This window comes from Pholcus phalangioides, unplaced genomic scaffold, assembly GCF_987345545.1.
Source record: "Pholcus phalangioides strain wild (caught in Gottingen) unplaced genomic scaffold, Ppha-v1.0 ptg000022l_1, whole genome shotgun sequence".
NCBI lineage: Eukaryota > Metazoa > Arthropoda > Arachnida > Araneae > Pholcidae > Pholcus > Pholcus phalangioides.
In genome coordinates, this window is record NW_028301615.1 from 13,935,228 (window position 1) to 13,949,336 (window position 14,109).

At 35.7% G+C, this 14,109-nt stretch overlaps 1 protein-coding gene across 1 annotated transcript in view; it reads left to right on the top strand.

The window, feature by feature from the left end:
- Positions 1-449: 449 nt before the first annotated feature.
- The window catches only part of LOC149069503 (uncharacterized), a 148,373-nt gene continuing 134,713 nt past the window's right edge, over positions 450-14,109 (top strand). Inside the window, exon 1 of the mRNA XM_089249695.1 lies at positions 450-594. Within this exon, the coding sequence (XP_089105821.1) occupies positions 540-594 (55 nt within the window). The 5' untranslated portion in view covers positions 450-539. The remainder of the gene's footprint in view (positions 595-14,109) is intronic.

Here is a 14,109-nt window from a genome sequence, read left to right on the forward strand (position 1 = left end):
ATTGTACCGCAGACCCCATGTCGTGCCGATGAAGTATCCGCGGACCCCCCCCCCCCCACCCCTGCAAAACATCCAAAGTTAAATTTCTCCCCCACCCTTCCCATGAAATCCAAAATGTATTTTTTTATAATTGGCTCATCATAAAAAAAAATTAAAAATTACAATTTTACAGCACGAAATGTGTCATTCATGCAATGGTAGTAAATGGAAATGATCCCGAGGTCTCCTTACGGAGTACCCAAGGATTTGAGGTTGAGGAAACACTGTCCAAAGCTAAGGAAAATGAACAAATTAACAATTAATTAATGAATGATATGCGATGGGGGGATACCGTTAATTTTTCCTCATCATCCGTAAAAACAGTTGCCAGTTTCGTCTGACAGATGGCGCGTGGATCGCAATCACGTTATGTGATGGCTGGCGGTCTTTTGAAAAACGTTTGTCAGTGAATAGTGGGGAGGTGGGATCTAACTCACACGGGATGAAAAAGAATACGGTTCCTTCTGACCAAAGATTAAAAGGACTCACTCAAACTGAATATGCATCCGAGGCCTTTGTTTTCTGTACCTTCCACACTGGACTTCAGGTATTCAGGTAAGATTCTATATCATTCCCATATCACTATTTTTATTAAAAATTAATAATAATTTCTATCCATGATTATAGGAAATGCATTTTCAATTGTGGAAAAAACCCCATAAATTTAATTAACAGGGGCGTCGGTAGTGTTTCGAACCTATGGGTGCAAATCTTCAGCTTTATGCTGGAAATTTTGATGTTTGCATCAATTCTGGGGGTGCTCGGACCCATGCCACCGATCACCGTGTGTGCTCAAGAATCCTCCAACGCCACTGTTCATTAATTATCAACATGGAAGTATAACTCAGATTATAGGTAAAATGTGTACCCGTAGAGCTTAATTTTTTTTCAAGATTTTTTCTTCTTTTTATCAAGAAATTTCATTATGTGTAAAAGTGATTAAGATCAGGGTCTTTAAAGTCCAAAACCTATTATTAATATTTACTAGTAGATAGAGCATCAAATGTGCTAATGCTCAGGAAGACAACGTGCTAATGCTTTAATCAGTCTCGATAACAATTTTTTCTTTTCCTTATTCACTTTCATAAAATCAGAAGTATGTAATTAACAAACCTCGCACGCAACTAGGACAAGTCAGTTCTTTCTTAAAATTTAGATCAGTGTTTCCCAAAGTGGGTACATTGACCTTTAGGGGCGATGAAATGAACAGCAGGGGGTAGGAGCTACATGATACAACATGGGATCCTATGGCTTAGCAAGCAGATACGAATGAGTTTGGAAAACTGCTTTCAGATCATGAAGATCTAATCTTCTCTCACTCTGCTTTAAATGATGGGATGATCTGCTTAGATTTCAAAGTGAAGAAAACCTAGATTGATCTGGTTCTTCAGGTTCAGATGCTTCAGATGAAGCTCTTACGCATGAGGTGATTTGAAAACCTTACACCAAAAAATACAACCAAAATGTGATTCAGTTGATCTGAGAGACTGATCAGTGTTAATTCTTTTAACTGTAATTCACACCAGATAGTTTTTGCGGATCATACAGGATTCACACTATCGACATTCAGGTTTAGTGTAAATCGTTGATACAATAGGAGTAAAATGCTAAATTCTGTCATCTACGAGTATATACTAGCCATACCCATCTGTATATCTAGCCGTTTACAAATTTAATATCAAATTACAGCTTGGTAAAGGATACAGCGGTTATTGACTTGGGGGACTCGCTTATCAGGTAATGAAAGATGGAAGACGGCAAAATTAGCATTATAAAACAAAGCAATACTTACAGAAGGAGGTTAAAGTTCTCCTTAGGTGATCCTTCCACGTTTCCGGTTCGTCCTGGATTGGAGTATGCCAAGTGTTTTGAAGACCTTGCCTACAGATTGACATAGACTCGGTTGAGGGCGTGTAAATAAAAGCGCGTGCTCTCTTGATGGCATATGGGAGGGGGGGGGGGTTAAGCTATGAAGAAACTTGATTTGCGGAATACGTTTATAGTGGAAGAACGCGGGTGTCGCGGGGACATGATCGAAGTGTTTGAAATTTTAAACGGAATTGTTAGAATGGGCCGTGAATTGTTTATAATAATTCACCGTCCATCGAGCGCTTTGACAAGGGGACACCCGTAACGATTAGTAAGGGACAATTCCAGGTTGTGGTATTGCAGGCAGTTTTTCTCTAATATGGATGCTTACCCCCGTTAGGTCGTGAACAGGGTCGGAACTAGAGGAGGGCGGGGGGAAGGGCAAACTACCCTGACGGAAAAATTTAGGGGGTGTCAGTTTCAGTTGGGAAAAAAAGAATTGCGTTATAAAAATTATTGAATTTTAAAGTTGAATAGAAAGGTAAATCGAGAAAGAGCTATCCATACTTGTATAAGACAACCATATAAATTTATTTTTTATGAGCAGTGTATTATATTTTATCACATTTATTGTTTTTTTTTATTGTTCTTATCGGGTTGCTGTATTTTTGATAAAGTTTAGATTTATCCGTCATCCATATTTTCTATGGGCTTCTTTTTACAGCCACCTCGTTGGGCATTTTACCTGTTGTGACCTTTACATTTGCATTTTTTAACCTTATAATCAAGAGAAAGTATAACTCTTTTATGGTACCAGCACAAATATTTCATGTCTAAATCAATATTTTCACAAACGCAAAAGTATAAAAATTCGAGCTATATTCTTTTTCTATGTCTTGTCAGAAATGAAAAAACAACGAGCAGATAAAGTAACTTATATACTAAAGTAACTAATATAGAAAATAATTATACTGATGGTTGAAATGTAAAATCAATCGCCTGATATTTTCTTTAAGGATGTCACGACCTCTGAGGTTTCAAAATATAAATTTTTCAAAAATGGCATTTAAAAATATTATATTCACTTGCAAAATAAATGCAAAAATACTCGCGCCAATTGGTTAATTGGCTCTTTCAAAATAATTGAAAGAAGTAATGAATGACAGAGTGTAAAAATATCCAAGAAACAAACTATAAACGTGCTTTTTTTAACAGATCCAATTTCTGAAGTTTTTGAAGCGCATTCGTAGGATTAAAAAGAAAAATAAACCAAAACTACTGCACTAAAAATTTTGAGATTTTGTAGGAATGTTCATTAGACATATGTTATGCCTGTTGTCCACCTACATGTTAGGGAAAAAAATTTCCGCTTTAGCAATTGGAAGTATTTTAAAAAAAAATGTTGAATTTTGAGATTTTCGAAACATCTTTTTCTCAAACTTTTAAAATTCTTAAAATTCTAACGAATGGTTATGTGTCCCCGCTCAAGGTGTATTTTACTAACTCGTGTTGTATAAATATTCCTACAAAATGCCCGAAATTTTGGTGGATTTTTTTTTAATCTGGACAATTTCAAAACTCCAATGTCGGGAAATCACACTCAAATTGGTTTTCCTTGTAGACATTTATACTATTTATTTCTTTTCGATTTCGAAGAAAAAATTGACGGATCGATACAATTTTTTTTTTTGCTTTTGATTTGTGTCAAAATGGAGTATTTTTCAGTCATTTTTGAAAAAATCGACTTTTTAGGAGTCGTGATACCTCTTAAAACTAAGGGGAAAGAAATAATTAATTACGAGAAAAGCCACCGTAAAAAATACCGAATTATACTAAATGTACATAGTAAGTAATCGCTTCTTATTTGTTATAAAAAAATAGTAAAGAAAGAACACAGCATAAACTAACGGACAACGCTTCTTTTCTTCAAATATCTCAGCATAGATTGCAGATACAAACATTAAATTTTCTTTGTTGGCCAAATGAAAAACAGGGAAACAACTTTCCAATTGGGTTTTTCGTATAAAAAGTTAATTTTTTTTTTATTTCAATAACTATACAACTCCTTGCAACACGAATAATGTATCCAAATAGTGCACGTTATATAGATGCCCTTTTTTAATTGGAAGTATGCCTCTAAGATCAACGCACATATGGGTATTGTTCTAATCCATCTGGCCAAAAGTCTGTTTTTCAAAATGCAGTTCAGGCGGGAAAAACGTAGCTAACAGTGAAGGCAAATAATAGAAGAATCGACTTACGGCCATACATTGTTCTTTTGTGTGATATAAGCAGAGTTAGACAAGTTCGAACTCTTTTGTAGCAGTAAATTGATTATATTTAGTATCAACTTCGACTTTATGACTGCATTAATTCAGTGTTATATTTTGAGTTCCAAACTATTGCTGCTGATTGCTGGACACAAATCTGTGTATTTCTATGAATAATACCTTTAAGAGATACTGAAAAATAATGTTTTGATTTTTAACTTTTTTATTATATATAGGAGGGAATATTATGTCAAGAAGACCTTTTAACTTTATGAATAACCACCATTTGCCCAGTTTAGACGAGAAACTAAAATTTCTCGAGAATAACGTTATCTGCAAAGACGATTATTCAGAAGAGCGAAAGAGAAAGATAAAACGACTTTTCAAGACATTAATCTTTCACTGATCAAACTTTTTTTTTTTTTAAATTGGCTTCTAATCGTGTCAGTTAATTCTCCCAAAATATACTGCAATTTTTAATGAAATCAAAATATTAGCGAGATCATCTCAAGCAATTTCATTTCGATTGCCAATTTTTACAAATGTACTGTGATTTCCTAGGAGTATCAGAAGTTACAAAAAACACTATAAATCTCCAATTTTTTAAGTAAAAAAAAAACCACAAATTTTATTTTTTGAATTAATTCTTATAATAAGATACAATTTTATTGATAAATAAAGTACTATTGCAATCAGATAATAATTAATAGCGTTTCATTATAATTAATGTTAGTCTTGCCTGTTATAATGTGTTTTATACACCCTGTTTGTACGAAAAAGATGTACTGTGTGTACATTAAATATGAATTTTTATCAATTTTAAAACTATTTTTCATTAAATGTGAATTTCCATGAATTGTGAATATATTTCTTTCACTATTTCTGGTGATTTCTCTTTATAATTCTCGAATTATTTCTTTCCCTAATTCTGAAATTATTTCTCATCATTTCTGAATTTGTTGTTGTTATTCTGAAATTACAGTTGCTAATTCTGAAATTCGTTTTAACAGTAATGCTGAAATAACTTCTTTCACCAAAATTCATTGAAAGTTTTTTCTCCTTAATTTCCGTGAATTCCGTAAATTTTCAATATTACTGTGGGTGGGCCAATGCGGAAAAGCATTTGAAGGCCCACACCAGGCACATGCGTTTAAGACCTCTGATGTACTTGTAATTCAACGAACTCGATGGAATGTTTTCAAAATCTTCTGGGGGGAATTAGGAAGAGCAATATGCAGATCAGCTAAAGATAAAAATACGTCGGTATACAAACCAGTGAATTATCAATTTATTAATTACCAGATATCGCTATTAACTACCACGGAAATGAATATCTATAATGTATTTCATTATCTTTACTAATGATTCGATATCACTAATGGGTCGGGTAATGAATGAAGAAAGTGTCAGTTCTCTCTCACATAGATCTTTTTTCCCATTTTGATTTGAATATTGAATATGATTTGAAAGGAATTGGAATCAATTTTACTCCTGTACTGAATAAAAAAATTGTGTCTGTACTATCGGATGCAGTGTTACTCGTAAACATAACTTTGAAATGAAATTTCCTCCTCTCCGAAATTGTAAGGGGTATTTCTGTAAAAAGAGGAGGAGCCTACTATACAATACTATTTATTTATTTTATTGAATCAGTGAGAAATAACTCTGTGTTAAATACTAATTGAATGAAATATGAAGTATTTTCACTTTTTAACAAAATTTGGAGGAGTAAAATTGATTTTGAATCACGCATTTAGGTCCGTATTTGTGAACACTGATCATATGTGAAATCTCGGTAATTATATTATAAACGTTTTCAGATTTTTTTTAAAATTAATCTGATATAATGACCAATTTTGAAGAATTTGCATTTTTTGCTTGACGATTAATTATGTGTTAAAAATATATACATATATATTTAATTTTATGGAATATATATAAAATGTCCCACAAATCCTTAAATTTAAAAAAATTCCTAGAAGATAAAAAGGTGTTTATATTGAAATGCAAGTTGCGAAAAAAGTTCTCACGAAGGTTTTTTTTGTTTTAGTACAGGAAAAAAAAAATTAGTTGAAATTTTTGTTGATAGAGGACGCGACATGAAAACAAATATCATTGGAAATTTTAAAATCAGAGTCCTCAATGTAGGGTGTACGATTAACAGCTCATTTCTGAATTTTCCCGTTACTACTTTTTTTGCCACACTAAAACATCGGTCATATCGCCGTACAAAAATTTACTACCCAGAGATTTAGATTGGAAATTATGGTGCCATCTATCGGTGATCGCCTGAGGCTCATTAGGAAATAAAGCTTGTTATTTGTGTTCTTTCCGGGATCGAATCTGCCGACCTGACGGTAACCTTCATGGTGGTAGACAGACACCTTACCACTGCGTCATTCGGGCGCTAATTTTCCCTTTACTTGCTCTTACATAAGATTTTCATGGTGGTGAAGCACCATTTGTGAACAAAGCACTATTGGCGAAGTTGTTTCACCTCGGCCGCGAATTGCCCATCGAAGCTTAACGAACGTTTTGGACACAGAAGAGATCAAAGAAAGGTTCCGGTCCGATCACTCCTGCCAGACTGTCGTTCAGCGCCCTCTATCGACAGAAATTCGACCGAACCAATTTTTCTATAGCAAAACTTATTCTCTTCGTGCGAATAACTTTTTTCGCGAACCGCATTCAAATATACCAATTCCTTCAATTTTTATGAATTTTTAAACCATTTACGAATTTATGGGACACCCCGAAGAAATTTATTACCAGAGGAATGGAATGTGTAGTTGCTTGTGTGAGAAGCTTCCAGAATATGAGTTTGCCAGATGAAGTTTCATTGTAGCTAGCTCAATTCTCTGGTCAGGTCTCATTGATACATTGCTGGTTTCTTCACACCCCTTGGGATGGTAATGATGGAGATGAAGTAATGATAATGGACCCCGCCAGTGGCCTTGTTTGGTCTATTCATTACATCGTTACCGCAGATGACGTGTGCGCTGATTTACCTGTCGCTTGTCATTACAGTGGATCTCACCGCTTCAGGTAGTACGTGGTTACTTCTGTCGGCAATTGTACTCTTGCTACTTAACTTCCCTTTCTTTTGCCCTGCTGATAGTCATTTTCTCCTTTTCTTCTTCGTCATTCACTGATACATTGATGGACCTCACTGAAATCGGTAAAACTCTCGCACACACGCTAATAGAAATTTCCGACTCTTTTAATACTTATGATATGGATTCAAGGTGAGACTAGCTGCCAACTTTTGGTGATTATAAAACCTGTAATCGTTAGCGCTGGTGGCCGAATGCAATTTCAGGAGTATGAGGAAAAATGAGCCAATTTTTTTTTGTCGAGTTTTAAAGTGTCATTTGATTGAATTCGTTGCCAGTTTTTGAACTCCCCACCCGCCACCCATCTCCCATACGAACACTGTCCGCTATAGATGTATTATAAACTTGAATATATAATCATTATTAGAATATTTAAATCATTCAGATAACACTGGGGGAAACTCAGTTTTTGTCAAGATCAGATACGTATTTTCTACTAACTTCTGGGTTGGGAGTCCAAATATACCCACAATTTTTCTTTCTATCTAATCAGATTTTTTACGACACAGGGTACCCTCCATATTCCTCGAAAAAGGGAAAGGAACGCAATGGGAATGAGCTACACAATACAACTAAAAACAATTAAGGGGTCATTCAAGTATAACGTCAGCATCGAGGGGGTTTCAGATTTGCTGACTTTTGATGACGGGGGGGGGGGAGTCAGTGTTTTGCTGACGAGGGTGGGGGGGAGGTCAAAAATGGCTGAAAATCTGCTTACGTAGTACTTGAATGGTCCCTAAGGGAAATGTAGTTTTTATTTAACTGTGATTTTTAAACATTTTAATTGATAAAAAACATTGAACATTGGCAAAGAACATTTGTTAGGTACTCACAATGAGTTGTTGTCACAAGTGTTTAGTCATCAACTTAATTTCAATAAATTTAAATAAACTTAATAAATTCAAAAAAATATAAATAGTACATATCCTCTAATTGTTTTGAGCAGTGAACAAACAAGTGACTCTTGTACATTGGCGTACGCAAAAAGGGGGATTTGGGGTTCTAACCTCCCCCCCTTGACCCAAAATTTTAGTGTTATTTTGCAGGAAAAAACTTAAATCCTCCCCTCTAGAAGGAAAAAAATCTGAACTTTTCCCCCGAAAAAATTCTGCGTACGCCTATGCTCTTGTAGAATTTTGGATCACGCAGTTTGAGGGCAAATCGCGGAGGCCGATAGCTGGTGGTAGACTCGGATACTCTATGTGGCATTTGCTTTTCCTGTTATATATCCTGATGGATCGCGCCAAATCATAGGAATTCCGAATGACTTACCGTGTTACCAAATAAATCTTAGCATGCGTCCTCTTTGTCCACATCTGTAAACTCTCTACACACTGCTTCCACACACTATATGATGAGGGACTCGTGACTTATCCTGATCAAGTTACACTTTGAAATACGTAAAATAGGCTTGTTTTGCAAATGCGCGCATGTTCGTCCTTTGATTAGGACTTTTAAAACTTCCACAGATGTAACAAAATATTATCAGCAGTGGTGTTTATGAACTTCCGACGAGAAACAGAAGAGGCAGAACTCAAAGGAACTTAAATACGTGTTTAAATGAAAAACAGTGTAACCTCGCTACAAGCATATTCGATATAACGATAAATCCCTCTATAACGATATTTTTTGAGGAGATTGTAAAACATCAAGATACACCACAAGATAACGCCACTCATCGATAATTTTTATACTTCGCTCAAAATCACCTTCAATATATACTTTTGAATTCTTTACCAGTTTTTTGTTTTTTCGAGGATGATCAATTAATAACATGTGTATTTTGCACCATATACTCTCCGAAAGTGTTAATGAAGTGGCCATGGCAACTTTACTCAGGTTTAGTAATTTTTTTTTTACTATAATTAGCAACTTTACTAGCTTCCGTTAATTTTTTTGGCTATTAATGGCAACTCTATTTGCCTTTGATAAATATTTTTTTGCTATAATCGGCACTTTTAATTGACTTTGACACTGTTTTTGGCCACAATTTGTGATGTCTCGTATAGATCGCCATTTCCCGTGTTTTTATAGAGGAGATATGGTTATGAGCCTAGGTATACATGTATATATACGCCATCATGTTAATTTTCTAGCAGAACATCTTTCGCGGATGGAACACTTGGCCCGCGAGCAGAGGTTTGTGCACCCTTCCTCCAAGAGTTTATCTGAATATTAAAATTCTATTATTTATTTATTTATTTTCAATTATTTCAACGTTTGCGAAGAAAAAAGAGGCTGAGAAAAAAGCTGTGTAAAGTGATCAAAAATATTCCACGAAAAAAATGAGACTATCTGCGTGATGGATATCACAGTATTAATAGATAACACACACACAGACTCCAAGTGTAAGTTGATCTAGAGCTTAAGGATAATCATTACAAACGAAAAGAAGAAAAGGTGAGAATAGATGATTATGAAGGAAAAAAAGGATTCGCGGATCAATCAAGCTGACGAGCAAAACAAAAAGAAAAAAGACGTTATAACGAGGTCCAGTTTCTTGTTGCCTTTCCTGCCAGACTTCGCACTCTTTGATATTATAGCGAAAAAAAAAAAACGTTCTCTTCTTGCGTGTGTGTGTGAATATCTATGTGTGTGTGCTTTTTTTCCCCCCATCTTAACTTGGTAGTGTATGTAGTTAACTCCGCCTTGTCGGTCTATACCTCCAGAGAAGCCGAAATTTAGCTTGGGGTGGTCTGGACATCCCTGGCGTGGAGCCATGACCCCTCATAGTGCAGGTAGGAGGTGCAAGAGACGATTAACGATTCGAGAAGTAGGTAAGAAAGAGAGAGAGAGAAATTGCCCACCTTCTTCTTCTTCTTTGCTCTTCTTGCTCAATGTGTGTGCTTAAAGATACATATACAACTGGATGGCGTTTGGCTGCTTGCCTCGTTGGCTTCTTGTTGACAGGATTGAGCTATCACCTGGGTTGTAGAGGGTAATTCTCCATTCGGCGATAAAAGAGAGGAAAAAAAAGGTAGATAAATACGTAGCACGCATCTACCAATCGGAAAATTGGAAGCACATGGAAAATCACTAAGTGGAACAGTGACGCCTTGCGAAATTGCCAAAAATTCGGAGTTTTTTAAATTGAGATTTTTCTCTGGTTTTTTTACTAATCATAAGAAAGATATTGAGGGTGTGAAACGTGTGGGTTTAATGTGTGATACCCGGTTATTATGCAGAATCATTGACCACGTTTTGGTCAATTTGATCATTTTTTTTTCTTCATTTTTCACGTTTGTCGGTGGTAATGTAGAATCTCCTGGTCGTTACAGTAAATACGGTGAACATTAATGAATTACAATCTATTCTCGATAACTCGAATTCAGATAAGGGGCTATTACGCTGTTCAAGTATTACGTAAGCAGATTTTCAGCTATTTTTGACCCCCTCCCCCCTTGTCAGCAAAATTTCGTTAGCAGCTTAGAATATTTCATATCTTCAAAAAGGGCTGGTTGATGACATAAGCAACATTCAAACCCCCCTTCCCCCTTCCGAAACTTCCTCCCCCGCCCTCGATGCTGACGTAATACTTGAATGACCACTAAGTCGTGTAAAGTATTTGTTAAAGTCGACGTTTGAAGGCTAAGAACTCAACATTTTTAAGACATTCATTACGACTCACCCCACAAGCCTTTTGTGCCCCCACGATCCTGATTGGGATTGCCCTTCGAGAACACATATAGGGCGGCATAGGCGTACGCAGAATTTTCTCGGGGGGAGGGGTTTCAAATTTTTTTTCCTCTCAAGGGGCGGGGGTTTACGTTTTCCCCTGTAAAATAACGCTATAATCTCGGCTAGTAAAAATGCCATTAAACCTTTTACCCGCCAAATTAAGGTTTGAATTGATTTTTTTCGGTTATTTCTACTTCTGATCCTTTAGTTTAGAGATATAAGCCTTAAAATCCACGAAAAAAAAAAAAAAAAATTCTTGTATGTGTTCTGGGCTGTCCATAGAAACAACATTAAAATCAAAACAAAAGAAATTAAATTGTTTTCTTCCTTACAAACAAGTGATTTAAAAGAAGATTAAATTTATTTGATTTAATAGGTGTTGAAATGAATGAAATTTTTGTTTTGTAAATTAAGTTTGGAATCTCATGAATTCAAGAAAAAAAAAATGAAGTGCATTTGTGTAAGAAAAATACTTTTTTCTAATTAATAAAACCGATGTTCCCAATTGGGAACAAGTTTAAGAACATTTTCATATTTTTATAAAAGGCGGTTGATGACGGCTGTCATCACACACACTCCGACATCAGTGAAATCCCACCCCCGTAATCAAAAGTCATCAAAAGTCCGCCCTCCCCCACTATCGATGCTGACTTAATTTTTGAGTGTCCCTTCCGCACCAACACCTTCAGTAATATTTTGATGTTAAATTTTTTCTTAAGTCGATGCTTTTAGGTATGAAATGAATTTAAAAAAATTGGATTTCTGAGGAATTGAAGGTGCGACGTACACATAAATAAAGAGGAATTTTCTTTCCCCCTTTCTCTGCTATTCTATGTTTTTGATAAACACTGACCAATGACTAGGCACTTGGTCATCTGCTCTTGCATTTATTTCATTTTTGGTATTGTCGAAATCGTCATTTCGTTTCCACCCAGTTGCGTTATAAATGCCAGAACAAATTTCATTGCACGTAGATTTTAAAAAAAATTTCGAAGCGGAATTTGGAAGATTTAGATATGACAGAAAAGAGAACAAATTATCGACGAAATGCATTTCTCAAGAAAAAGTTTGCTGTTAAAAAGTAAAAAGCATTTCTCTCTCCGAATAATTTATCAACATTCTTAAAAGAAACAAGACCGTTGTTCGTTCAGGGTTCTCTTCATACATGGATGGATAAAACGAAAGACGATAAAAAATACTGATTTTTACTGAGAATAATTTTGTTTTTCATTTGTTCGTAATTTTGATTTATGAAAAAAATATTTCGTATACGTCTATACGTACGTCCCCCTTGAGTTTTTTATATTTGATATTCTCATTAATAATTGGGCATTAGAATAATTCATCTTTGCCAATTCGATCATGTCCAGTAGTTTGGCATTTTTCATTCATACGATATTCGTAAATAGCACTGTTATTATAGAAAAAAAAATTCTTTTGTTATTTCACTTCAGAAGCGGAATTTCAGATAAGTTGAACTATATTTTAACTATAGGCCATATTAACGATAACTCGGATTTTTTCGTCGGCCGCGCCACGCATCACTTATCGATACTTATCCGCTTTGCTCACAAGCGATTGGCAAGAAATTCGGATGATCTCTTGGACATTCGGATGATTTGATGAATGAGCGATAAATACGACAAATTTTGATAACCTTGTTCTAACATAATGCCATGTTAGAAAAGGAAGAAAAAAAAAGTAGAAAAGTAAGAAAAAAAATGAAAGGGAAAACAGTACATATTACTATACTCTGTCTTATCTGTAATACTCATAGATAAAAGATAGGTATGAAGTGTAGGTATAGGTATGAAGTACCTCTTTTCACCCTCACCTACCTGTTTTCCTTCCCCTCTTATATACATGTATACAGTACAACCTATTTAACCTTAGAATAGAAGCTTTTTACCTCCCCATCACGGAGCTGAAAATAACTACTTTTTTTCATAGGGCTGTAACAAAGTTTTGTGGTGGTGAGGAGAGAGGAAAGAAAACAGATAGATTTGTTTGAATATATTCCACTAGCGTTTGGACGCAATATTACCTCCTTGATCGTAAAATGGTTACAGTTTAGGACATTTCACATAAACTCAGTATACGATGAACGTGGTGTGAATGGTGCGAGGAATGTTTTTTTTTTTTTTCAATGTTGGGAAACCGTAGTATCCCTCCACAAGGGTAGGACTGACCTGGCTCCCGGCCTCGGACCCCGGACAATATTTCCATAATATTTTTTTGTCATGATATAAATTCATTATAAAACGGTCCGTGAAAAGTCTGGACTGGCGTCCAAAGATCACAGCCTAGGGCAGTGTTTCTCAACCACCAGGCCGCGGCCCAGTACCGGGCCCTAACATTAGTCATACCGGGCCGTGAGTGATTCGCAGTTTCATTTTCCCTTTAATTTCTAGTTAGTTGTGTGTATAACCGTGCCTTTTTCACTTACACAAAAGAAATTTACCGGTCCAGATTGGTCCAGACTTTTAAGGGCCCCTTCTACACTGAATTTATAGCGTGAAAAAAAAAAATGATGAGAATCGTCCTGGGCCCATTTGCTGGAGCCCTTACAGCCCCAAACTTATGGGGCCCCTTGTCCAAAGGACTTCTGTTCTAAACAGTTACGTATATCGCGCAAGAAGACGAGAAGTGTACACGATGCAGATAGAGGTCAGTAGTATCTACGAATAGTGACGGACTCGCATCGCAAGGATCCGTGTTTGAACCCCTCCGTCACCACAGTGGTGGTCGGCTAAATTGGTTTTCTAGGGTTCCCAACTTTAAGACCCGAATGTGAGCTGATCTCTCAGTTAAAACGTCTCACCACAGAGAGCAACAGACCTGCACACAACGATTACAATTATTCCATCATTACACTTCACTCATAATTAGAGAAAATAATAGCAGCACCTTACAAAACAAGCATCACACAGAAACAAAATTTACTTCAGGTTCACAACACATACATGCACATTCCAACATGTACCAATTCGTTTAAAATTCCGCAGCGGAATATGACAAGTGTATGTATGGAGTGGTAGTATATCTATAGCAGTAGTAGTTGTATCTGCGAATAAATCTCTTGTTGAAAAATCTAACTGTGGGACTAAATAAAATGAATAGACTCGAATACTAAATAAAATGTTTCTTGAATTTCCAACTTGAAATTTCCCAAAGGGAGGTTTCTAGTGCCTCCTCCAAAC